The following is a 26,530-nucleotide window of genomic DNA, read 5'->3' on the forward strand; positions in this document are numbered from 1 at the left end:
AAAAGGCTGGAATGGTACGTCCAGGAGGGCCCTATCGCTACCCCCATAGTATAGGAACCTGACTTCTCCCTAACTTTTGTGTGAGAACCAGACCTTGCATCTGGGCGGGCAACGCTACATGCTCGCCTCCCGCTTCACTGGGCTCTCCTCCCTTCCCTTCCAATTTACCCGCCCAAAATATTCCCGCCAAAAGGCCCACCTCAAGCCCCATATAAGTTTCCCGTCCTCTCACATTTGGGACTGACGCCATCTTCGGCTCAGCCAGTCTGTCACTCTGCTACAATCTTGCTTAATCCCTTCGACCTTGTGCATTCCTCCTTCAGCGAACCTAACATCTCTCCAAAAAAATAAGATGCATTTTCTGCTCTCAGATATATTCTTCTTTACTATCTATTCAATTCAGTACTCAAGCAATGAATCCTAGAATCTTTCTTGTCTCCTTACCTTTCCCACCACCACCAATTCTATACCTGGCACACAAGAACCACCCAATAAATATGAAGGAACAAATTAATATAGTCTATTTGTTATGCTACCAAAAAGATCTCTCTTATAACCCCTTCCTGGTCCCACTACCACAGACTTGATACAAGCCCATATCACCTTATTATCAGGACTATTCTTAAAAGTCTCTAATTATTTCCTCACTTTCACCATTTATCTGTTTAAAATACTGACCTTATCAAAATTCTCTCCTCGAAAATCTCTAATGATTTTTCATTGCCCAAAAAATGGGTTTAAATCAGCACGGTATACAAAAGGCCCTTCTTTTACAACCTGATCATATATTTATTGCCTTTATAATCAGTAGCACCCATCATCTCTGCTTTCTTCCACACATGACCCTCTTACCTACCCTCTCCAATGTGTCTTCCTATAGAAGAACCTCTGAACTATAGGTTGGTTAGAAGCATAGGTGACAACTTGGAACATCTGAAGAGGGTAGGGGGCAGTCTTGTGGAACTAAGTCCTTCACCTGTGGGATATGATGCTATCTCCAGGTATTGTCAGAATTGAGTTGAATTAAAGGACTCCCAGCTGGTGTTGAAGAATTGCTTGGTGGTGTGGAAAACACATACACATAGAATTGTTACCAGAATTGTACTCTTAAAACATGTATCTTTAGAACTTTGATAGAAATTACAACCTGAAACAAGTTTTAGTTTTCAATTTCCAAATAGTTATAGCTTCAATAATGTGGAATCTTAACATTCATAAACGTTTCAATTATGTAAATGTATTCCAAAAAAATTCATTTAATATATTGGACTACTTATCTAATGCAGTCCATTTTTATTATTTGCAGATTCTGTTATCTGTAAATTTGCCAACTAGCAAAACTTTATTTGTAAGCTCAAAATCAATACTCACAATTCTTTCCTCGTTTGTAGACATGTGTAGAGTAGCAAAAATTTGAGTTGTTTCATGGACATGTTTCCAGCTAAGGTCCAACAACGTGATGTCTTCTTAAAACAGCTCTCAAACTTGAAACAAGTGTTCATTTTGTGGTCTACTTAGTAACACTTTTTTTTGCCTTTTTTTTTTTTTTTTTGGCCTTTTGTTGTTTACTTTTTGTTTAAAATGCCCACCAAGAGTAGTACTGAAATGCTGTCTAGTGTTCCTAAATGGATCATAGCTGTAGTCTTAGTCATTGTTATATTTTCCAATGATGATAAAAACTAAATTATTATACCCTTAGAGAAATAAACACTTCTCATTAATTTCCCCTACTAATAATCTAGTCGTGTTTTTCACACTCACTCTTTTTGTCAAGAAAAAGCGGATTTACAAAAGAAGAAAATGCAAAAACATTTGTTTCAAAGGAAATAAGAACGTTGAGGAAGATGAACAAAAACAAAGTCATCCAGTCAAAACATATAGAATACTCTGGTTCTGGCTATGCAAAGGTAAACATTCTAAAATCATGAGATTTAAACTAAAAAATACTAAAAACAGCACTTTATGTATTTTCTATTTAAATTATTACTTTAAAACTTAACATACATTTCACTTCTAGCTGACAGAGTATCAGGGACCAGATTAATCCTCCCACCTGAAAAACTAAAATAAATGGACAAAATATGTGAAATGCACTGGACAACAGCAATGCAAGGCAGTAATCTCTGAAAGAGGCAACAAAAAAGTTAAGCCCTATGACTTCCCAAATGTATTGCTTATACAGTTTCCATGATGCAGTGCTAAGAGAGGAAAACCAGAGCCTGGTTAAGAATCCCAAATTGAGAAGATAGATTTGAGTGTTCCGGGACACTAAGACAGCTGGAGTTCCCACGGCAAAGAATCAGAGAGGAGAAAGTGGCACACAGAGAGGCTGGAGCTTTGCAGGACTCCCCGAGTTTTCAGCTGAAAATTGATCAGCATGTGTATGTAAGAAAACTACCAAGCCCAGTAACAGAAACACCAGAAAAAAAAAGCAGGCAGAATGATTAACCAGAGTTCACAGCCAGAGTGGAGAAATCTTGTAATAATGGACAATAGCTAGAATATTCAGAAGGGCATTGCCTCAGTAGTAAAGCCTTATTAGCCTTGTACTGAAAGACACTCGGGTTTCACCTAACAAAGCTTAAAAAGCAAACTGTGGGGGGTTAAAGTGTTTCTAAGTAACTTAGCTGTGTCCCAGAACAAAGCTCAAAATGTTTAAAAGAATACAGAGAAAAGCCAGCTCCAAACAAGAAAATTTACAATTTCTGGCATCCAAACAAAAATGATTAGGCATGAAAACACACACACACACACACACACACACACACACACACACACACACACACACACGAAAATATGATTCACAATGAGAAAAGTCAGTTATTCAGAAATGACAAAGATGATAGGATTAGTAAGCAAAGACATTAAAACAGCTATTGTATACAAAACGTTGTTGAAAGGAATTAAAGAGGCAAAAATAAATAGAAAGAAATGCTGTGTTTATGGGTTGAAAGACTTAATATTATTAAGATGTCCACACCACCCAAAACAATCTACAGATTAAATGCAACCCCTATCAAAACTCCAATGGCATTTTGTGCAGAAACAGGAAAACCCACGCTGAAACTCATATGGAATCTCAAGGGACATAAATAGCCAAAATAATTTTTAAAAAGAAAAACAAAGTTGAAGGAGTCATACCTTCTGATTTCAAAACATATTACAAAGCTATAGTAATCAAAACAATGTAGTACGGGCATAAAGACAAATAGATAGATGGCATAGAATGGAGTCCAGAAATAAACTCTCACATGTACAGTCAAATGACCTTTGACAAGAATGCCAAAACCACTCAATGGGGAAAGGGCAGCCTCTTCAATCTGTGGTTCTAGGAAAATTGGATATCCACATGTAAAAGAATAAAGGCACATCCTTATCTCATACCATATACAAAAATAACTCAAAATGGATTAAAGACCTAAATGTGAGACCTAAAACTCCTACAAGAAAACAGCAAAAAACTTCATGATATTGAACTTCACAATGATTTCTTGGATATGACACAAAAAGCAAGAATAGACAAATGAGACTATATTAAACTTAAAAACTTTTGTGCATCAAAGAATACAATCGACAAAGTGAAAAGGCAACCTATGAAATGAGAGAAAATATTTGCAAATTATATATCTGATAAAGAGTTAATATCCAGAATATATAAAGAATTCCAACTTAAAAACAAAAAATCAGATAACTCAAAAGATGAGCAAAGGACTTGAACAGACATTTCTCCCAAGATAATGTACAAATGGCCAACACGCATATGAAAACATGCTCAAAATCACTAATCTTCAGGAAATGCAAATCAAAACCATAATGAGATATCACTTCACACCCATTAGTATGACTACTATCAACAAAACAGAAAATAACATGTTTGGGCAATGATGTCGAAAAATTGGAATCCTTGTCCATTGTTGGTGAAATGGTGAAGCGAAGCAACCACTATGGAAAACAGTATGGCTAGTCCTCAAAAAATTAAAAATAGAACTACCATATGATCCAACAATCCCACTTCTGGGTATGTATCCAAAAGTGAAATTATTGTCTTGAAGAGATATTTGCAAGTCTTTATTTAAAGTCAGAAATTTCAGCACTCCTCTCTCAAAAATTGACAGAACAAGCAAACATAAATAAGGTCAGTAAGGACAAAGAAGACGTGAACAATGCTCTAATTGACATTTGTAGAACATACAACATTCTTTTCAAGTGCATATGAATCATTTACCAAGACAGACCATGTTTGGGCTATAAAACCATCTCAATAAATTTAAAATGATTCAAATCAAATAATGTATGTTCTTTAACCACAGTGAAATTAAATCAGAAATCATTACCTGAAAAAAATCCTCAAATATTCAGAAACTCGGGTATATACTTCTAAATAACCAATGGGGTCAAAGGAGAAATCACGAAGAAAATCAGAAAGGATTTCTCAACTGAATAAAAATAAAAACATGACATATAAAAATTTGTGGATGCAGCCAATGCACCAGAGGGGAATTTTATAGCACTAAACATTTACATTAGAAGACAATAAACTAATGAGCTTAGTTTCCATTTTAAGATTCTAGCCCAATCGAAAGCAAATAAACTGCAAAGTAAATCAGCAAAAGGAAATAATAAAGAACATAAATCAATGAAACTGATGACCAGAAAATCAATAAAGAAAAACCAAATGCTGACTCTTTAAAAAGAGAAACTTCTAGCCAGATTGAACAGGAAAAAATGAGAAAATACAAATTAATAGGAGTAAGAGAGGGGACAATGCTATAGATCTTACAGACATTACAAATATAAGAAGATATTATAAACAATTTTATGACAATGAATTTAACAACTTAAATTGATAAATTCCTTGAAAGATATCACCTATCAATGCTCACAACAAATAGCCCTCTATTAAAGAAATTGATTTGCAGTTAAAATTTTTTTGTAGTTTTCCCCTGCCCCCAACCCATACACAAACCCAGGCATAGGTATGCAAGTCATTTAGTACTGTTTTAAGTTTAAAATCCATGGAGGGATCAAATACATATTAACTATAATGTAGAGGGACTAAGGATATAATTTTGATATAATTCTGATAGCATTTCAGCAAAATCATTCTGGAAGGAAGCTTCGTGAAGAACTGATTGGTATGAGGCTTAATTAAAAGTAAAAACACTAACGACAATAATCTAGGGAAGACATAATGAAGGTCTGAAATAAATCAATGGCAATGAGGATTTTTTTCATTGGAGTGGGTGTTGGGACAGGCATGACTAAAAGATAACTAGTAGAGCAAATGACCAGATGTAGTGACTGACTAGACATGAAAGGTATGGGAAGTAAAAGACAAAGATGCTCCATGATTCTTGGCTTGAACACTAGAAGAACCATTTATTAGGACATGGAATACAAGAGAAGAAACAGATGAGGGGATAAGAAGATATGTTTTCAACATATGGCACCTTTAGACATTCAGTGCCCAAAAGATACATAGTAGGCAATGGATTATATGGAATCAACACTTAGGAAATCTGTGTACTTAAATTAATTTACTATATCCCAGGATTACTTGCAATTAAAGCCTTGTTTATAACTGTACAAACAATGGCTTTCCTCGGTTAAAAGAATTTTAGGGATAAGAAGATAGTTGAGAGATCTGAGAAAGTTAAGTCCTCTTCGCTACACTTAATTTAGAGTACAAAAGACCCAATTTCAGTGACCTTTTTATTGTCATTTAGAAAAGCAAAATGCTATTTATTTACTCTATCGGGTTTTAATAAGCCTGACCTACTTTCTTCAGAAACACTTTGAGAATGTGAAGGTTTCTCCCTATCTCTTCTTTTGTATGTGGCCGCGATAATTCAATTCTTCATTCAACTCTACCTGTAACCTATGTAACATCCTATTGCCTCTTTTTAAGGTTTTGTTTGTTTGTTTGCCACTTTCTGGCTTTCCTTACTCTATTTCAGAATGGCATTTAAATACACAGGTATGCATGTACGCATATGTATAGATATATACATATATACACACACATATATATCTGTTCGACTTACTCGAATAATTGTAGCAACCTCTTTTTTTTTTTTTACTAGGCAGAGAATTTTATTAACTTTTGTTTCAAACTTTATTTATAGGCTTCTTCATGTTAATTACCTGCAAAGAATGATTTGTGTATAAGCAAAAACTGAAGAGAGCTGCAGTGTCCAAGGGGCTTGGGCTTAAAAATATTAGAGACTGAGATTTTATCAGATCCCTGAACAAAATTTTAAAAAGCAGTTATAACATAAAATTGCAGTTCCCAGTAACTTCTTCAAGTTTTATCTTCTTCAGAAGTTGACTTGATTCAGTTTGCTTCACTACTGGAAGCCTCATTAAAATTCTCCACAAAATCTGGAACTTCATCATCATCATCCTCTCTGGTAGCAAGTGATGCTTTTCTATCCACATACTGGGTGGAACTTCAGCCAGTCTCCTTAAACTAGTCAGACTCTCTGGTACCAGACAAGCTGGTTTAAGAGACTGGATAGCATTTCTGTCAGCTGCTTTGCCTCAGCATGGCCTGTAACAGTGAAAGTGTTTGCTGCCAGAGATGTCCAAACTTTAGGGTTATTAAAGTGGATCACTGTTTCTTGGATTGTGAACATATGCACTTCCTCAGTAACAGAGATATTGTTTACCCCAACTTCTTTAAGGAGAACTGAAGTTTATCATATGCTGTAGCTTTTCTGTGAACCATCTTCTTTCTGCAAGCAGTTCCTTTCCCACCAGTGCACACTTGTGCCTGCAGTTTGGTAAGTTTCTTCTGGTTTTTGAAATTTTTTCATCTTGCTGGAGAGGAAAACAGGGCTCAGGCAGGAGACTAGGGTTGGTGTTCAGGGGGTCTTGGGCAGACCACCTGAAAATCAGCGACCATTTTTTTGAGCGAGTCTTATAAACCAGGCAATGTGTCAAGTGCTTTCCATACATTAGCTCATTTAATTTTCAAATTAAATGAGCTAATGTATCTTGCAAAATAGCTTTCCCCAGTTTATGATTAACTACAACTGAACCTCAAAAAGATTATATAATGAACCCAAACTCACAGAACTGCTAGACTGCAGAACTGAGAGTTGAACCTAGGTCTGTAAGAGCTCCAAAACTTGTGCCACATAAATTTCATAAATTTGTTACCATCTGTTAACAGACCTTTTACCAAATGTTTTATTAAGGTGCTTTCATTAATGCAACAAATATGAGTGCCTACTAAATGTCTTCAAAATTTCTGTAGATAAACTTTTAACAGCCTCTTTCCTCTACTGTTTCTGAAACTAGAAAGCTGCAAACGGTGCACTTTTTTCCCCTTTACTTCCTCTCATTAAATGTCAAATTTAATCATGTTATGATTATTATCAGGTAGTGGTTCAGCCACAGCCATTTCCTGCCCCAGTACCTATTCACTATGCAGAATGAAGTCCAGCATATTTTCTTTCCTAGTGCTCTAAAACTACCTGTTCTAGGAGCTGTTGATTTTTCTCATGTGAAAACTTATCTCTATATTTTGTGTCATTTTAGCAAAAGGCGAACAAATTGAACCAAAAATGCAGCTTTCCTAAATGTCACTAAATATTTTCAAATTAATCATATGATTCTGGTCATCGAGTGATCTGCATTTATAAATCCAATGTGAGTATTTATGGTTGTGTGCTAACCTGAGGAGAAAATATAATTATGAGACTTTTTCTTGGGTTTTCAAGGACAGTCCTAGTTTAAAACATTCTGTCCTACTATCATGTCTCAAGTTGGGGTTCAGAAAAGACAGTCAACATAAATTTAAAGGGTATTTTGTACTATGTGGCTACAGACTAGAAAAATGGGTTAAGAGAAGGCAACAGTCACTTTAAGATTCTTTAAAAAAAAAAAAAAAAAAAGATTTTCGTCTTTTCAAAATAATCCCAAAATACATTCTACAAATTAGGTGCAAATGCCTTCAGTGGTATTAGTTTTCTTTTACAGCTTAGAATAAAATATCACAGTGAAATAATGAAATAGTTGCTTAGCTGGACAGGTTTGGAAATGAAGTTTTAACTGACACTGGGGAAAATAAATATTAAAAGGTAAATATTAAATTAAAATATAGCAATGCACAAACTGTTAAGATTTTGCTATAATTTTACTATATATGTATGAAATTTCCAACCTCCAAAATTAGGTAGTACTCACTTTGCCCAACCACATTTTGAATACTCAATTACCATTTAAATTTGGCCATCACAAATAGTTTTTATATAAAACCACAATTACCTGCCATTTCTTCAACCATCCATATTCCTGTTCTATCTGTATAAAATGCCCTTCTCCTCAAATGAACACTGCCACTCACCCTTTAAGGTTCCAGTGATAGCTCCCTACTAAATCCCCAACCCCTTCTCTTGTCTCTAATTATTCGTTCTTCTTTATTCAGGGCTTACTGATGTGTGCCAGTACTTTATACGTATTTTGTCTAATGCTTAACACTCTCCTTAGAAGTATTATCCTCTTTACTTAACAGATAAGGAAACTGAAGCTGAAAAAGGTTCAGTATCATGTTTAAGGTCACAAAGTCAAGCAGGAATTAAAACGCTTATCTGTCTCAACCTTAATTGAATTCTCTATGAAACCACACACTGTAGCACTCTCTTATAGTATATATTATCATTATCTGTTCAATATCTACCTCCCACTAAATGAAAGTTCCTCAAAGACAGGGAAGCTGACTCCATCTTTATAATCCCAGGAACACTCAATAATGGCTATTATACAATAATCTCAAAGTGTTACTGAATATGTACAATACTCCTATTCAGTTTATATAGTTTTGCAGCATTATTTTCCACTTATTAGTCTCCTTCTACCAAGTCTCTAAGAAATCACTTTTACTTAACAGCTTGGAATGTAGGCTTGGTAATCAGACTGCCTGGATGTGACTCACAATCCCACCAATGTATTAGCTGAGAAATCTTGAACAAATAAATTAACCTAAGTTTTGGTTAACTCATCTATAAAATAGACAGGACAGTAATCACAGTACCTACAACATAGGATTATAAGGATTAAATAATAAATATAGAAGCATTCCAACTATTTTTTTCCATTTAATTTATTTTTGTTTACTTCAAAAAAACTTTTCAATTCATTATTATTTTTTATGGTGACATTGGTTAATGAAATCCAGTAAGTTTCATGTGTACAATTTAACAGTAAGGCATATATATATTGCATTGTGTGTGTTCGCCTCCCATAGTTAGATTTTTGCCACCACATATTTGACTCCAACCATTTTTTGATCCTCATATTTTTTTTTGACATGTCACCCTGAATTTTCTTTACCTCAGTCTAGTGAAGCTTTTTGTGTTACAACTTCCTTGCAATTTTGCATTAAATGGACTAACCAAAAAAGTTCATGGTGTAAAAACTGCTTAGGCCACCTACTTGATTTTTAGGGCCAATTGTCCCAGTATGGACTCAATAAAAGTTTACTCTTGGAAGTCTGACTATGCAGGAGAGCCCCCATTGTACACTATTCTTGATTTGTACTTGCTTACTACATTTTCATTTACCAAATGTGGTAAAAATGAGAACACAGATACTTCCTACCTTACTGACACCTAACAATACTATCTGATGCAGGGAGACAACTAACCTGTGTGAGAAGCAGGCTATTTCCCTAGCAAGAAACTTTCCTGGAACCAGTTTGTGTTTGGTCTCAGGCATGGCTCCTTCTCCCTAGACCGCATATTCCTTTCCTCTGGAATCTAGAAGTTGAGCCACTACATCTGACAGAGGATACCCATTTCCTTTTCCTAAACTTAGCAACCCTTACTCCAAAAAAAAGTTACGATTTCAAATTGTTATGCTATTTTAAGGCACCCTAGGCTAAAGTGCATAGTTTCCAAATTCTCAGAATTCCCATTTCCAATTTTTAAAAATGTTATGGAAACGTCCAGTTTGGGAGAAAACAAATTTTTCAAAAATACATAATCTCTAAAAACGAGAGCAAATACTAAGGCTATAGTCAAAGTCTCACGGCGGGGGTGGGGGGAGAAAAAAAAATTAAAATGTCCAGTTGGCTAAAGCTAATCAAAAACTATAAAATCAAAGCACCGCGAATAACAAAAAAAAATCTCAAAGTAACCAGGGTATACCACTAACAAAAAGAACAAGTGTAAATTACAAAATATTTAATGACTCACAATGAATTTAAATTTCTTGGTATGTAGATACTGAAATTAATAAATTGTTCCAGATTCTGTATTTCCCTAGTCAGTATATGTTGCTATAAAGCAGTTCCTTTTTTTCTTGCCGGGTTAAAAATAAAGAAGATGATAGATCAGTGACAGAATGATTCCTCTAAGTTATAAAGAAGGCGTTGAGTTAGAAAGCCACGCCTAGGAGGAACAATACCAGAACACTGTCAACATCAGGCAGATAAAAATAAAAGGTGAAGCACCCTGATGAACCACCGTATGGCTTCCAGACGAGAAATATCCCTTAACGCTGGTGCAAAGGATTTCAGCACCCGCTTGGTAGTCAGTGAGTGCTGGAATCAGAAAACCAAACTGTTGCCTGCTCAGTGGGTGCAGGGCAGCGACCCTCCCTCCAGCCCGCTCCCGGCGCGCAGAGACGCCCCCTCCTCCCCAGCCCGCTCCTCCGGCCGCTAGCTGACCTCTCCCCGCGGGCCTGGGCTCCGAAACCTGATGCCCCTGCACGTCCTCCAGGACCCGACGCACCCCCAGCACAGCGCCAGGGGAAGGAAGCGAAGGAGAGGGGCCGCGGGAGGGGCCGGAGGGACGCGAGGCAGCACTGGGCTTCCGCCCCTCACCATCAAGGGCTGAAAACCGCGATGGCTCAGGAGGGGGAGGCTAAGCCTCTGCCACCCGCCAAACGTGGAAGGGGACCGCGACTGCCCTGCCGCGCAGGTGCCAGCGGCTGCCGAGGAAGTCAACGGCGGTAGAGGGCGATGCATTGGCCCCGGAGCCCCCACCTCCATCCCGCCCGCCGCTCTCCTCTCAGGTTCTGCTCCATCCTCCGGATTGTGTCAGAACCCAACGACCTCCACACCGCCCGCCCAAGCGCGAAGGTGATGCCAGCTCTTACCGTAGGAGCGGGCGCCGCACCACTAGGAGGCGGCTGGAGTGCGCGGGAGACACCGAGGCGAGCACCGTGGCCGCCGCGGGAGACCTAGGACTCACAACGAGGCTGCCGGCGGGCGCGCTGCCTCCACAGCTGTCGCCCCACCCCTTCTCCCGCAGGATTTTGCGCCGGAGCCTGCAGTCTCCGCGCGCTGGCGGGGAGCGCGAGAGGAGGGGCAGGGCGCCTTGCGGGGGCGGCCCCGAGCGCTGGCTCTTCTGATTGGCATCTGTGGGCCCAATGGAACCACGGACACTCCAGGCTGTACTTTGACTGACTTTCATTCTAGCCTGTAGCAATAGAGAGGCGGAGCAAGTGGCTTCTTTTATTGCCGCCCTTTTGGCAAACCCGAACGTACGGAAAGGTCAGTTGGTTTGCACTGGCGGCCAAATGGTCCAATTACCGCAGGGAAAGGGGCCTCTGAACCCAGATTGGCCGCTTCTCTACCTATAGGGGAGGCCCAGGGTCGGTGAGACCCTGCCCCGGATGTGGGCGAGGCCCTGAGGTAGAAAAGAGAAAACCTCCACCGCGTTGTTTGAGGAGGCGGAACTGAGAGCTTTTCCTTGATTATCATGTGACGGGTTCTGGATTTAATGGGGGAAAAAGTGTGGAATAGGCCAAGGATCCAAACTGGCGAATTTCCTGATCTTCGTGCCCCTCTCCGCTCTCCAGCCAGCGGCGCTGCCAGGTGAGTCTGGGGTTCCAACGAGTCGGCATCCTCCACGAAGTGCGCTCGCCCCTGGTGCCTCGGCGTTAGCCTCCCGGTGCCTCGGTGGGTTGTGCCGTGCCCCCCGCCCCCTCAGACTCCCGGCCCAAAACACATACACCTGCTTGGCACCAGGCTTCTGTGTGCATTATGAATCATGTCGTGCAAGAAACGCGTTTAACTCCAAAATGTACTGGGCCTACAGCGCAGAATGTGGGGAGAAGGGGTCCGATAGGGCGCCGAGCCTCGCCTTTTCAGAACGGAAGGCAAGGATAGTTTAGGAACGTCCTGAGTTGTAGGGACACGTAGGCCCGAAAATCAGATCAGTTATAAGCAGAACGCAGTTCCTTTGAAGGATGATTAAGTTGGCCAAGTTATTTAGAGGAATTCTATAAAGTTAAATAGTTATTTAGAGGAATTCTGTGTTGTGCGGCTCATTAAGCAAAACTGCCTTTGGCATGAGGCAAATTCACTTGGATGAGCCACCTGCAGTAGAGAGAGAAGGAAAATGGGGGCGGTGTGAGAATCACCATGGACGAATTAATGAGTTCACACACAACTGGCACCAAGACATTGAAGCTGTGGGCAGGGCCCTTTATTTTTCCATTTTAGGGCAACACGAAGGTTTTAACAATGGATAAGGAAGCATATAAACTAATACTTAACTATTTTCAAGTTACCAGAAAGAACCATTTTAAATGGGAAATATTTAAGTTGAGTAGATTTTTGTTTTGGAGTAACCCCTCCCTTGAAAAAGAATAGTAGTAAGAAAAAATACAACTGCTTAAATTAATAAAGATTTATTAATAAACAAAATTGGGGTCTTATGTAATCATTGTAGCCCAGCATCTACAATCCTTCAAGTGCCATTTAAATATCAGCAGAGTGCTTTCTGGTTGAGGGCATTTTAGTACAAGTACATACAGAACTTTGTTGCATCCTATATTATAAAATTTGTAGCCACAAGACTGTTCTTTGCATCTTTTCCATTCCAGTCCTAAAGTACCTATGTTGAGTGCAGCTTCCCTTCCCGTGACTAGTTGCTACTCATTCCTACCTGAAAATAATGAAGCTATACACATACAATGACTGATGGAAAAGTTATGTGTAAGCAACTATATTATCATAAACTTTTTAAAGATTCACAAAATGGCCAGATAGATTGGAGATGGTGATTGAGCAAACAGTCTACAGATGAAATCCTTCTGTAGTTATTAATCAGTACACACCCCTCCAAACCTTCCAAATTCAGCCCCACATCCCACTATGGCAGCCTCGTCCCAAGAAGGAGACCACCACAGAAAATGCCTTCCTGGGAGTAAAAGCTTCCACTTTTCATACTGTAGTATGAGGCATCTGCCAGCTAAGTAAAAAAGTTGAGTACAAAACAGATGGATATATGGAGAAAGAGAGGAATTATACAATTCATAAGTCACTATTGAAATAAAACAGATATATACTCTTGAACAATGACAACCACCCACTGTTTAAAGTAGTAGAGATATAGCAGAGAACAAGGTTAATTCTAAAATATAATTTATTAAACATGCTGGTCTAAGGCATTTGATTCCTCTAGCCAGTTTCTTCACCTTTTCCTTGTTTTCTTATATTTCTGGATTTTTATTCCTACCACCCATTCTTTTATTACCATCACAACCACCTTCGGATCTTTTCCTCTTTCCATCAGTCTCCTCTCATCTTCAATTGATCACTTTAATCTCGGTTCATAATCATACTTAGATTCCATTCCTCTTTTACTGAAAATTTCTTGACCCTTTCTCAATCTCATTATAGGTCTTTCATTTTCTCCAGATGTTTCAAGGGGAATCAAATTTTGTCAGCTGGTGTTATCCTCGGTTAACTCCTTACCCAACTGTATGTAGTTTGGCTTCTGAATTCTCCACCGTATTTACCCTTTTTCCAGATGGTCACAGATTGATATAAAAAACTTGAATAAGTATAGAACATATTGTAAACCTATTAAATGCTTATACCTAAATGTTATAGGTTAATGCATTCCCAAACAAAAGTCGAAGTTTTTAAGATTTAGTGGAAAAAAAATGAAAAGACAAATAGAAAATATTCTGGAAAAGAAAACAGTGAGTAGGTACCAGGCCTTCTAGATATTAGACCATATCCAGTAACAATTATATAGTACTAGTGCAAAACAGAAATATAGATCAGAAAGATAGAACGGGGTATAAGAAATAGTCCCAATTATTGAATAATTTAGCATCTAATAATCACAAATGTCAAAGGTTTAAGGGGCTTTGATTATTGAAAAGTAGTAAAAAAAAATACCACAAACCAAAAAAAAAGTATTATTTTTAAAAATTGGGCTAAAATGGATATTTATAAGAATTTAAATGAAAAAGTTTAACTTAAAAATATAAGATCCACAGGTTAAACTATGTGAAAATACAGTATTATCATTGTGTTCGATATTATTTAGCCCTATGACCTCTTTATGATCTTAATTCTACTTAATGTCTTAATTTTTATTAACCATTCCCTCCTTACGAAAACTTTCTTGGCTTGATACCACCTCCTCCTTTTTCACTACTTGAAATTGAATGAAAATTTGTAGGTGTGCAAATGTATAAAAAGAAGTTAAAGTCTACGGTCATGCCACCCTGAACATGCCCAATCTCGTCTGATCTCGGAAGCTAAGCAGGGTCAGTCCTGGTTAGTACTTGGATGGGAGACCACCTAGGAATACCAGGTGCTGTAGGCCTGGAAAAAAAAAAAAAAAGGTTAAGCGCATCCCTGAGGTGCAAGAATAAAGTCATGAGTGCCTGGATTTGAGTGATAGCAATTTAAAGGAACAGACTGTTTTTGAGACATTTTGAATAGAGCATACATACAGTTGGTATACTAAACATTTTATTGTATTTTGTCATGTGCTAAAAGGAATGATGGATATAATGTCATTAAAGATGGCAATGAGTTTTATAGGTTTTGAAAGGAAGAATAGTAGAATATTTTCAAAATTAGGAAATCTGTGAGTGGGAAGGAGCCAGCTTTGTTCACCAGGAGTGGAAGTGATTTTTTTTTTTCTGTTATCAAAACAATCTTGACTTTTTTTCCTTCTCTTAGGGTTTATTTTCCATTTTTCGACTCTGCAACAGCCTCTTTAAACTGTTTAAATGAGAATGTCCTTGGCTCAGAGAGTACTACTCACCTGGCTTTTCACGTTACTCTTCTTGATTATGTTGGTGTTGAAACTGGATGAGAAAGCACCTTGGAACTGGTTCCTCATATTTATTCCAGTATGGATATTTGATACTATTCTTCTTGTCATGCTGATTGTGAAAATGGCTGGGCGGTGTAAATCTGGCTTTGACCCTCGACATGGATCACACAATATTAAAAAAAAAGCCTGGTACCTTGTCGCAATGTTACTTAAGTTAGCCTTCTGCCTTGCACTGTGTGCTAAACTGGAACAGTTTACTACCATGAATCTGTCCTATGTCTTCATTCCTTTGTGGGCCTTACTTGCTGGGGCTTTAATAGAGCTTGGCTATAACGTCTTTTTTGTGAGAGACTGATTTCTAAGGACATCATCTCATATTGTTGTTCAGCAAACTATCATTAAAGCATTCTGAATCCTTGCAAGCTTGAAGAATACCAGAAAACTGAGAAAAATACCAAATGTAGTTTTATATTGCTTCTGTAAAATAGTCTTGGTGAATCATCAACTTCTAGTCAACTCAAAGCAATTATTCAGTATTTGATTTATATCTTGTTATCCCTATTTAAATAAAGTTTGTTTTGGACCTTATATTTGTACTTGACTCTTAAGTGATCTGTTGTAAGTATAGGTTAATATTTAAAGTAAGTAAATATAAACCTTTTAATCTACATATTTGGGTAGAAGTTTAATACATCGTGGCCCCATTACAACCAAAATCAATGGTCATTTGTGCTTCTAAATAATTATCAAGGAAAAAACTAGTTACTGAAATAGTTAGGGGTGCCACTTCATGTTTACATTCAGAAAGAATCTGAGAATTTGACAAATTTTTATCTAGGCTAAGTTTTTTGTTACCTCTGCCTTCGGTTTGGACAAATGATTTAGAGGTGGCATTTTAAAACAGAGCAGAAGCTTGCCTCTTCCAAAAGTTAGGAGAACCATACATCCTGGTTAAGTCAAGATAGACCCAGTTCATGCCTGTTGTCCTGGGGTCTCAGCGAGTTAGTGCCCCTTTTACTCTTAGAAGTGTCCTGGCTTGAGAAATTCGAGATCACCCTACCAAGGTTCTTAATCACTTCCAATGAAGTCTTAAGTATCTTACAACCCTAAAGCAGAGTGATTGTTCTTGCCCTATACAGCCCTCCCTTTTAGCTGTGGGAGGAATCTTAAGTATTTTATTCGTTTTAAAAATATCTAATGAACAAGAAAGTGATTCCTAGCTGCTAATACTTGAAAGGATTGCTTGAATATACCATTTTGGGTCTAGCTTACCTTTGTAAAGACAGGTAACATGACAAAGTTTCAACCACAGCACCACAAATTAATACATCTTAACCCCTTGTTTGAATCTACAGAGCTAGGGTAAAGAAAAATTGACCAATTATATGTTTTCTTATAATTGGTATATATCAGTATTTTGGGTGTCTAAAAATAGGACTGAAAAGGATAGCTAATATGGGGAATATAATGTTCCAGACTTGATCAGCTATTCTTAATTCAGTTGAGAGACCCAAACTATTTGGTCTCTGGAATCTATCATTAGTCAAAGTAGGAGAAAGCTTTCATCTCTGAGAAACCAGACAGGAGGATTTTGTAGTTCAGTAAAAGCTGTATTTGTGCAGGTATTTTCACGCAAGTGTTAGAATCTAAGTATCGTCTCAAAGGGAAAAGGAAAAGAAGGGACAGCCCATATGCAAACAGTCAGCTAGGCTAGGAGTCAGCAAAGTTCTGTAAAGAGCTGTATAGTAAATATTTTAAGCTGCTGTTGCAACTCTGGTCTTGTGACGAAAAAGCAGCCATAGACCATGGGTATGTTCCAATAAAACTTTATTTATGGACAATGAAACATAAATTTCATATAATTTCCAGATAAGACAGAATATTCTTCTGATTTTGTTTCAACCATTTAAAACTCATTCTTGCCTCACAGTCCATACAAAGAAAAGGTAGGCCTGTGGGCAGTAGTTTGCTGACCCCTGAGCTTGGTCATAAAACAAGCAAAAGCAGAAATTCTGTATGAGATTGCTAAAATGAAAGGTGGGATAGGTCTCCAAGGAAAGAAGGGGAATTGGGTAAGAATTGTATGTAAAAGGCACAGAAAAACCAATCTGTTCATATGTGAGGATCAATCACTTATAACAGTATCCGAAAGTTTCCCAGAAAGTAGAAATCTTTTTCTTAGTTTAGTATAATGCCACACTAAACTTGAAGCAGCACAGTAAGTTACTGATGTGTGCTGCTTTTGATTATGATACCAATTCAGATGGGTGTCTTTTTCCCTCACCACCAAGGAATTACCTGTTCTAACACTATCTACCTGGAGGTAGCATCACATTCATAAGTTAAGGGTTCAGTTCCAGAAGACTAATTCCCACCCCAAACTTCAGATGCCAGTTGCACATCCAGGTTGTCACTTGTGCTTCTGACCAGCTATAGATGGGAGGTTCCCACAACCCCCTACTCAAGTTAATTTGCTAGAGCAGCTCCTGAACTCAGAAACATTGTACTTACTTGATTAGCAGTTAATTATAAAAGAATATAATTCAGGAACAGCCAGATAGAAGAGATACACATAGGGCAAGGTATGGGGAAGGGGCATGGAGCTTCCATGCCCTCTGGATGACCACTCTTCCTGTCTTGTGTTCACCAACTTGAAAGCAAGCCAAACCCTGTCCTTTGGGGATTTTATGGAGCCTTGCGGAATGATTGCGGAATCATTAAATCATTGGTCATTGGTGACTGAACTCAATCTCCAGCCCCTCTACCCTGGGGGGTTAAAGGGGTACTGAAAAGTTACAGCCCTTTCATTACAGGGTTGGTTCCCCTAGAACCCAGCTCCTATCCTTAGGTACCTAGGAGCTTTCCAAAAGTCACCTCATTAACATAAGTTCAAAAGACACCTTTATCACACTTATCACTTATGAAATTCCAAAGGTGTTAAATTCTTGTGCCAGGAATAGGGATGAATACCAATATATTTCTTATTATAAATCACAAATTTACAGCCTCAGTAGTTGGAATACATTTAAAACATTAAGTAATGAAATACATAAATTATGCTCAGAAGAAAAAGCAAAACTAATGGAATAATATGTAAACAATTAGAATTGTAGATAAATACCTTCCTAGGTTTGTTTTTAGTTATAGAGTACTTTAGGATACAGAGATGTTAACTAATAGTATTTATGAAAAGAACTAATAATATACTCTGCCTTAAGAAACTTGAAAAATGATAGGTTCTTAGTGAAGCCATTATTTTGCAGATCAGCATGGACAAGAATTAATATAGTTCGGGCAAAAGATTTATCAAAAATTCTGAGTAAAAGTAACTTGGGAACAAAATAACTTCTAAGACTTGAAAATATGAAAAGTAAAAAATCATAAATATATAGCTAAATAAGTATTTAGTAAATAGCTAAAGCTTACTGTAACTTTAAGTTATTAACCTTACAGATTTGGTCATCTAGTTTCCACTTTGCTTTTTTACAGTGCAGCAAATAAGTAGCACTGATGTTGACTGATGAACAGAAGTGATGGCAAAAAGGAAAAGAAACCATAGAACCATTTTTCACATAGGGAAATCTCACCAGGTACCTGTGTCATTAAAAGTATAGTTATTTCTCTTTTGAGAGGAAAATTATCAGAGTCCTTTTAGCATTACATTACAAAACATGACAAAAATTGCCAAAAGAGTTTCTTTTAATCTTGATTGGTCATGTTTCCTCAGTAAACATCACTCTTCCTCAAAGTATTACTGATGTCTTTATAATTCATGACATAGACAGTGAAGATACACAGAATTATAGAATGTTAGAACCAAGGGGAAAAACCTCATTACAATGATGGAGAAACTAAAGCCCAGATAAATGAAATTAGCTCATGGTCAACAATGGAGTTGTTTAACTCCAAACACTATTTCCACAAACAGGTTTCCTATTGAAGAAACAAATAGAAAGTGTCAACAAAAGATACCACCTATCAAATGCTAGATAAAGATAACACTTGATTAAAAGCTTTTATGAGAGAGATCTACCTTACACATTCATTGTTTTACTCTCATTTTGCTTGGCTTGTATTCAAGTTAGCTCAATCAGATTGGAATCTTATTCCACAAAGCAAATTTACTACCACTATCATCTTTACACTACAAATTTATAATTCACTTGTATCAGAGAAATGCAGTCTGTGACATGATTTTGAATTGCCAGATCTGGGCAAAGTAGTGAACTAGGAAGTTGTTTGTTTTGATCTCCATCTGTCTCCATACTTCACCTTGACCATTGATGAAACTTTTTTTCTCCTACCAGATGCCTATCCTCTGCCCAAAATCTGAGAGAGAAATACATAGAAGAGACAGTGAGGAAGATGTGAAGGTTAGGGTGACTCAGCACATATCTATTCTTTTTACCACATTGATTCCAGGATTATAAGCTAACATTCGTAGTGTCTATAATATGCAAAGCAATGTGCTAAGTAAGTGTGTTCCATCATTTAATTTCACCACCAATTAGCAGAATAGGTATTACCCCCACTTTACATGAGAAATGCAGACTAAGTGAAGTAATTTCTCAACATTATACAAGTATATTATTCCTTCAATGACCCACAGCTGTACTGCTACAAATGCCTTCAGCGTATCGTCCCAGTGAAGAGGCTTTACAGAAAGATGGCTGAAAATCTGTCACCTTTATGTCCTTGTCCCATTCCTGCAACAGAATATATACTACAGACTAGTTATCTGATTCAATAGTTAACTTGTGTTTACTTACATCAAGAGGCAGAACCACACAAGCTTAAGAGTAAATCTGTTAACCAGATAACCACACTCTGTCTTGCCTAATAAAACTTGAGAATAGTTTAACTCTGCTTCAGATTATGAGATAGTAATGAGGTGCTTATATATTTGCCATTAAAATCATTTTAAGTATATAGTTAAACTTCATCCTTAATTTGTAGCAATTTTCAGTGTATCTCTAGTTGAAGGGGGAAAAGTTGGGTAAGTTTTACAGGTTTAATTATCTTTACAATACTTACTGTCTCCACATTGCTCAATGGGCCTACATAGCAAATAGATATCTTCTTAAGCTTTATCCATAAGGCTACAGTAAGTACAAAATAGAAATTTGTTTCTTTATAGTGCCCACTGTACTAATTTTCTCCACTTTTCCATCTGTCACATTCTAGAATTACGTTATGAATTAATGTCAGAGATGGACTTTTTAAATTATAGAAACCTACGTAATTTATTTTTTCCACTCCCAATAAAGTTAAGGTTCAACTTTTGTTCCTTCAAATATTTATTGAATACCAAGTATACGACATATTAGGTGCTGGGGATACAGAGCGATAAAGAAAATCCATAACATCTAACTTATGGTTTAGCTAGAGCTCAGCATGTATTTAATATGTATGTTAAATGATGTGAGCAAAGAGACACAAGAAGCAAAGAGAAGAATTGGTTCTATACCAGTTGCAGGGTAAGGGGACAGTTGGAGAGGATATCAGTAAAAGATACACAAAAGAGATGATGTTTAACTTGAGTTTTGAAGAGATTTCACTATATTGTATTCCCAACAGAGATTTCCCCAACAAAAGCAAAGAATTTTTAAAGTACACAAAGGGAATGGCAAGTACTGACATCTAGTAAAGCCGAAAACTGGGCACATCAAATGGAAGAGATTGTAGATGAGGCTGGAAAGGAAGGGCCATATCATGAAGGCTCTTCAGTGCTATGTTGAGCATTTGACCTTTACTCTTCAGGAAAGGAGCAATGGAATATTTCTAAGAAGAGTAACAATCGTTATGTCTTAGGAAAGTTAGTGTAGTGTTAAAGAATGGATTGAGATGACTGTTACTAGACTTATTGTGGTGATCAGTTCATAAGGTATATAAATGTTGAATCACTATATTGTACACCTGAAACTAATATATGTTAACTATAATTTTTTTTTTTAAAGAATGGCTTGGAATGGGCGTAGGGGCAGAGGTGTGCAAGCAGCCTAGAACATTTTAGGCTATCCTAAAAGCCTAGGTGAGATGAAAACCTACAAGGACTGAACATCTATAACAAGAGCAGAAAAATTATAAACATTTCCAGAGTCAACTCAAGACAATCTCATGATACACTGTACACAGAGGAAAAGGTTGAAAAATCAGCTTACTATGAGATGACTGTATAGAGATTGTGATGCCAATTACCAAATTAGGAGAAAAAAGAACAGCTAATACTTGGGGCAAGAGAGAACAGTTTAGATTTGATTACAAGGGTCATTAGAGCTTAAGTGAGAAGGCTGACTAAAGTAATGGGGCCATGAAGACAGTGTAGAGACCTAAAGGAAAGAACCATGGAAACTGCTTTAAATAGTGAATAGACAAAAGAAGGCATGCAAAGAAATGGAAAAACAACAAAAACAACAGGTAGGTAAGTCATAGAGAGTTGTAAGGAGTAAATGATTTATAACAAGTACTGCAGGGATTAAACAAGTATTAAAAAATAACAGCCCCTGGATTTGGCAGTCAAAACATTGACCTTGGAGAGAACCACTTCAGCTAAGTGATTAAATTTGAGGACTGAAATAAAATTTTAGGGAGATGAGGAAGTGAAGGCAGACAAATTTCCAAGAACACTGTTGATCAGGAAGAGAGTTGGAACAACAGCATAAAACAAAGCAAAACTCAAGAAAAGGGTTTGTTTTTTTTTTCTTCTAAAGGTGACATACCTGAAATGTTTCACATAAAAATCTGGCTCTTAAAAAAATTTGAAGGAAAAAAGAAACTTGGTTGGGGAAGAGCTCAAACTGTCTAGATAGAATTATAAACCCTGGCAGAGTGAGACACGTCCCCAGATCTCTCCCCTTGAAACAAAAACCTGAAGATCTAAAACTCAGCAAAAAAACACCCAAACTGCACACCAGCACTTCTGAGCATGGGATCTGCGCATAAGAGTTACCACAGGTCAGAACCCTGGGTGTGGGGTGGTGGACTGGGAGAAACAAAGAAACTGCCTCTCGCAGCTAGAGCTAGGAGGAAAGAGAGAAGGTGCGACAATATTCCTGAACAGCCCTGCCTGGGATTGCTGGGAGCTCCACATGGCCAGCAACACTGCCCAGTCCTCATGGCAGAAAGCAGAGAAGTGGGCATGGCAGAGAAGCAGGGACGGCAGAGAAACAACAGTTGATTTTTATCAGCCATGGTTGCAAAACTGAGTCTGAGATGCAGCCCCCAACTCCCAACCCAGAGGGCCCCTCCCCCCACCATATCCTCCAAGACCGAACACTGCAGATCCCCAGGGGAATCTGAGCAAACATTACTAAAACTGTCGCTAACACTGACAGGGACTGAGACTGAGGGTACCAAGCGTGACTGAATATAAGGGAAAAAAGGCATTATTAAGACTTTATATAAAGCACAGATCCAAGAGGCTTACACACCACCTACTGGAAAACAAAAGAAAAACGCTTTCTTTGTAATAGGATAAAGAAGAGAACTTTATATAATATCTTTCTGAAAGGAAAGCAAATACACTTCCATTAATGCTCAGGTGGAGAAATAGGCCATTAAACACTACGAACAACCAAGATGACAAGGCATCTCAGAAAGAAAGAGAAAAATCTCCAGAAAATAAGCTTACAGACATAGGAATATGTGACTTAAATGACAGAGAATTCAAGATGGTACTTCTGAAAAAACTCAGATCCGAAACAATTCATATCAACAATTTCAGGAATTGAAAAAACTAGATGACCAGAATGAGTTCTTTAGCAAGGACACTGAAACTCTCAAAAAGAAGAGAATAGAACTTTTGAAGATAAAGAACACGCTGCAAGAGATGAAAAATGAAACAGCAAGCTTGGGAAATAGAATCGACCAAATGGAGGAAAAGATCAGTGACATCGAAGACAGAAAATCTAGAAATAAACCGGGAGAGAAACCGAAGAATGAAAAATAATAAAAGAAATCCAAGAACTAGCTGATACCATCCGGAGAGGAAACATAATAATGGGCATTCTCAAAGGGAAGGAAAAGGAGCAGGGACTAGAAAGCATTTTCAGACAAATAGTTGAAAATTTCTCAAATCTAAGGAATGAGCTGAAGCTGGGAATTCAAGAAGTCAACAGAACACCCAATTATATCAACCCAAAAAGGCTTTCACCGAGACACATTGTATTAAAATTATCAAAAATCATCAACAAAGACAATTCTCAGGGCAGCCAGGAAGAGGAAGATGGTAACCTATAAAGGAAAACCCATTAGATTATCGTTGGACTTTTCAGCACAAACCTTACAAGCCAGAAAAGGAGTGGAATCAAATATTCAAACTATTAAGTGAAAGGAACTACCAGCCAAGAATAATGTATCTAGCTAAGCTCTCCTTTAGATATGAAGGAGAAAGACCTTTCCAGACATACAAAAATTGAGGGAATTCTCCACTACAAGGACTGCACTACAGGAAATACCGAAGGGGGTCAGGTCACCTAAAACAAAATGACAAAAAATATATACATAATTAGGAGTAAGGTGACTGTCAGGCAAATAGAAGTAGAGGAGTGCAACCCTTACTAAGAACAGGGCATTAAAAGCTTAAACAATAAGAAGACAATTGATATAGCAAGACAGTAATGAATGTTCAGCATACATAGCGACAAATTGAGACATCAATGACTGAAAAGGGAAGGATTCAAAGACCCAGATTCGCAAAGGGGAATGGAGATAAGGCACATGCAGAAGAAAATGGACAACTGTATGTGTGTGTGTCCGTCCTTTACATATTCATAGTGGTAACCACACACAAAAGACTTAGAACTTAAGTATATAACATAAAACAAGAAGAACCAGAGGCAAAACCCACAAAAGATAACCAAAATAAAGAAAACAGAAACACAAGGACAAGGAAGCAATGGAAACACCGAGCTACCAGAAAGCAAAAGATAAAAAGGCTATAAGAAGACTTCATATTTCAATAATCATCCTAAATGTAAATAGACTAAACTCAACAATAAAAAGGCAAAGAGTGGCAGAATGGATCAAAAAACAAAACCCAACCATATGCTGCCTCCAGGAGACACATCTCAGTTCCAAAGACAAATATATATTCAAGTGAAAGAGTGGAAAATGATATTTCAAACAAATGGCATTCTGAGGAAAGCAGGAGCAGAGGTACTAATATCAGATGAAACAGACTTCAAAATAAAAAAGGTAAAGAAAGATACTGAGAGACACTTCATAATGATAAAGGGAATCATGTACCAAGAAGACATAACACTTATTAATAACTATGCTCCCAATCAGGGAGCCCCAAAATATATAAAGCAATTATTAACAGACCAAAACACTATTGTAGTAAGGGACCTAAATAATCCATGTTGAATATAGACAAATCAGCCAAACAGAAAATCAATAAGGAAATAACATCCTTAAATGACACATTAGACCAACTTGACATAATGGACATTTACAGAGCCTTTCATCCCAAAACAGCTGCTTATACATTCTTCTTGAGTGCATGTGGAACATTCTCAAGGATTGAACACATACTGGAACACAGAGACAGCCTCAACAAATATAAGAGGGTTGAAATCATATCAGCCATAGTCTCTGATCATAATGCTTTGAAGCTGGAGATCAACTGTAAAACTAAAATGAGAAGAACCACAAATACATGGAGATTAAACAACATGCTACTGAAGAATGAATGGGTCAGAGAACAAATAAAAAGAGATCAAGAGATACAAAGAAACAAATGATTATAATAGAACAACATATCAAAACTTTTGGGAAATGGCAAAAGCAGTCATAAGAGGAAAGGTCATATCATTACTTGCCTATCCCCAAAAACAAGAACGAGCCCAAATAAACAACCTAATGCTTCATCATAAAAAAAAAAAAAAAAACTAGAAAAGAATAAATGAAGCCTAAAGTCAGCAGAAGGAAAGAAATAATCAAAATTAGAGCAGAAATAAATGGAATTGAAAACAAAAAAAAGCAATATATAAAATAAATGCAACAAAGAGCTGGTTCTTTGAGAAGGTTAATAAAATTCACAAACCCCTGGCTAGACTTACTAAAGAAAAAAGAGAAAGGACACAAATAAAATCAGGGATGAAAGAGGAGAAATTATGACAAACCGCAAAAATACAAAGGATCATAAAGAATACTATGAAAAAGTATATAACACCAAATTCAATAACCTAGAAGAAATGGACCAGTACTTAGGAATATACAACCTACCTAGACTGAATCAAGAAGAACTGGAAAATCGAATTAGACTGATCAGCTGTATGGAAATTGAAACAATCATTAAAAACTTACCCAAAAGTAAAAATCCAGGACCAGATGGCTTCACCAGTGAATTCTACCAAACATTCAAAGATTTAATACCTATTCTCCTCAAACTCTTCCAAAAAGTCGAAGAGGAGGCAATACTTCTCAACTCATTTTATGAGGCCATTATTACCGATAACAAAACCTGGAAAATGTAACACATAAAAAGAGAACTACAGAACTATAGCTCTCATGAACACAGATGCAAAAAACTTAAATAGATACTAGAGAACTGAATACAGCAACATTTTTAAAAGATTATACACCACGATCAAGTGGGATTCCTCTCAGGGACACAAGATGTTTCAATGTATGCAAATCAATTAATGTGATACATACACCACATAAACAAGTTAAAAAATAAAAATCAAATGATCATATCGATAGGTGCAGAAAAAGCCTTCGACAAGATACAGCATCCATTTATGATCAAAACACTTAACAAAATTGGTATAGAAGGAAAGTACCTTAACATAATAAAGGCCATATATGACAAGCCCTCAGCTAACATTATACTTAATGGCAAAAAACTAAAAATCTTCTAAGATCAAGAACAAGGCAAGGCTGTCCACTATCACCACTGTTATTCAATATAACATTGGAGGTCCTAGCAAGTGCAATCAATCAGGCAAGAGAAAGATATAAAAGGCATCCAAATAGGAAACAAAGAAGTCAAACTGTCACTATTTGCAGATGACATGATTCTCTCGATAGAAAACCCTAAAGACTCCACAATGACACTAATAGAAACAATAAGCAAATACAGTAAAGTTTCTGGATAAAAAATCAACGTTCAAAAATCCATAGTGTTCCTATACCCAAATAATGAAGTGCCAGAAGAAGGAAGTGGAAAAAATAATTCCTTTTGAACTTGCAACAAAAAGAATAAAATACATAGGAATAAATTTAACGAAACATGTGAAGGACTTATATAATGAAACGAAAATAACTCTATTAAAAGAAATCGAAGAAGATACAAAGAAATAGAAAGATATTTCGTGTTCTTGGATTGGAAGAACTGACATAGTTAAAATGACCGGACCGTATAAAACATTATACAGATTCAGTGCAATCCCCATCAAAATCACATCAGCATTTTTTAAAGAAATAGAACAAAAAATCATCAGATTTGCATGGAAGCACAAAAGACCCCGAATTGACAAAACAGAACGTGG

At 37.2% G+C, this 26,530-nt stretch overlaps 2 protein-coding genes and 2 pseudogenes across 6 annotated transcripts in view; 2 read left to right on the forward strand and 2 right to left on the reverse strand.

Moving 5' to 3' along the window:
• PHTF2 (putative homeodomain transcription factor 2) overlaps positions 1–11,277 on the reverse strand; it is a 122,088-nt gene extending 110,811 nt beyond the window's left edge. The window contains exon 1 of one of the 5 annotated variants that reach the window (XM_006925743.3): positions 11,104–11,277. The gene's annotated coding sequence lies outside the window, so the exon portion shown is untranslated. Of the gene's footprint in view, positions 1–10,672; positions 10,692–11,103 lie in introns of those variants that run through there. The other 4 variants (XM_006925744.3, XM_025042174.1, XM_025042171.1 and 1 more) reach the window with 4 other exon arrangements.
• LOC112473986 lies at positions 4,662–6,690 on the reverse strand (annotated as a pseudogene).
• A 170-nt stretch (positions 11,278–11,447) lies between the features above and the next one.
• Positions 11,448–15,623, forward strand: TMEM60 (transmembrane protein 60). Its single transcript, XM_006925745.3, has 2 exons — positions 11,448–11,824; positions 14,939–15,623. The coding sequence occupies exon 2, from the start codon at positions 14,989–14,991 to the stop codon at positions 15,388–15,390; it is 402 nt and encodes a 133-aa protein (XP_006925807.1). The 5' UTR covers positions 11,448–11,824; positions 14,939–14,988; the 3' UTR covers positions 15,391–15,623.
• Positions 14,458–14,576, forward strand: LOC112474036 (annotated as a pseudogene).
• Positions 15,624–26,530: the final 10,907 nt, after the last annotated feature.

The sequence above is a fragment of the Pteropus alecto genome, unplaced genomic scaffold, assembly GCF_000325575.1.
Source record: "Pteropus alecto unplaced genomic scaffold, ASM32557v1 scaffold69, whole genome shotgun sequence".
Classification (NCBI taxonomy): Eukaryota; Metazoa; Chordata; class Mammalia; order Chiroptera; family Pteropodidae; genus Pteropus; species Pteropus alecto.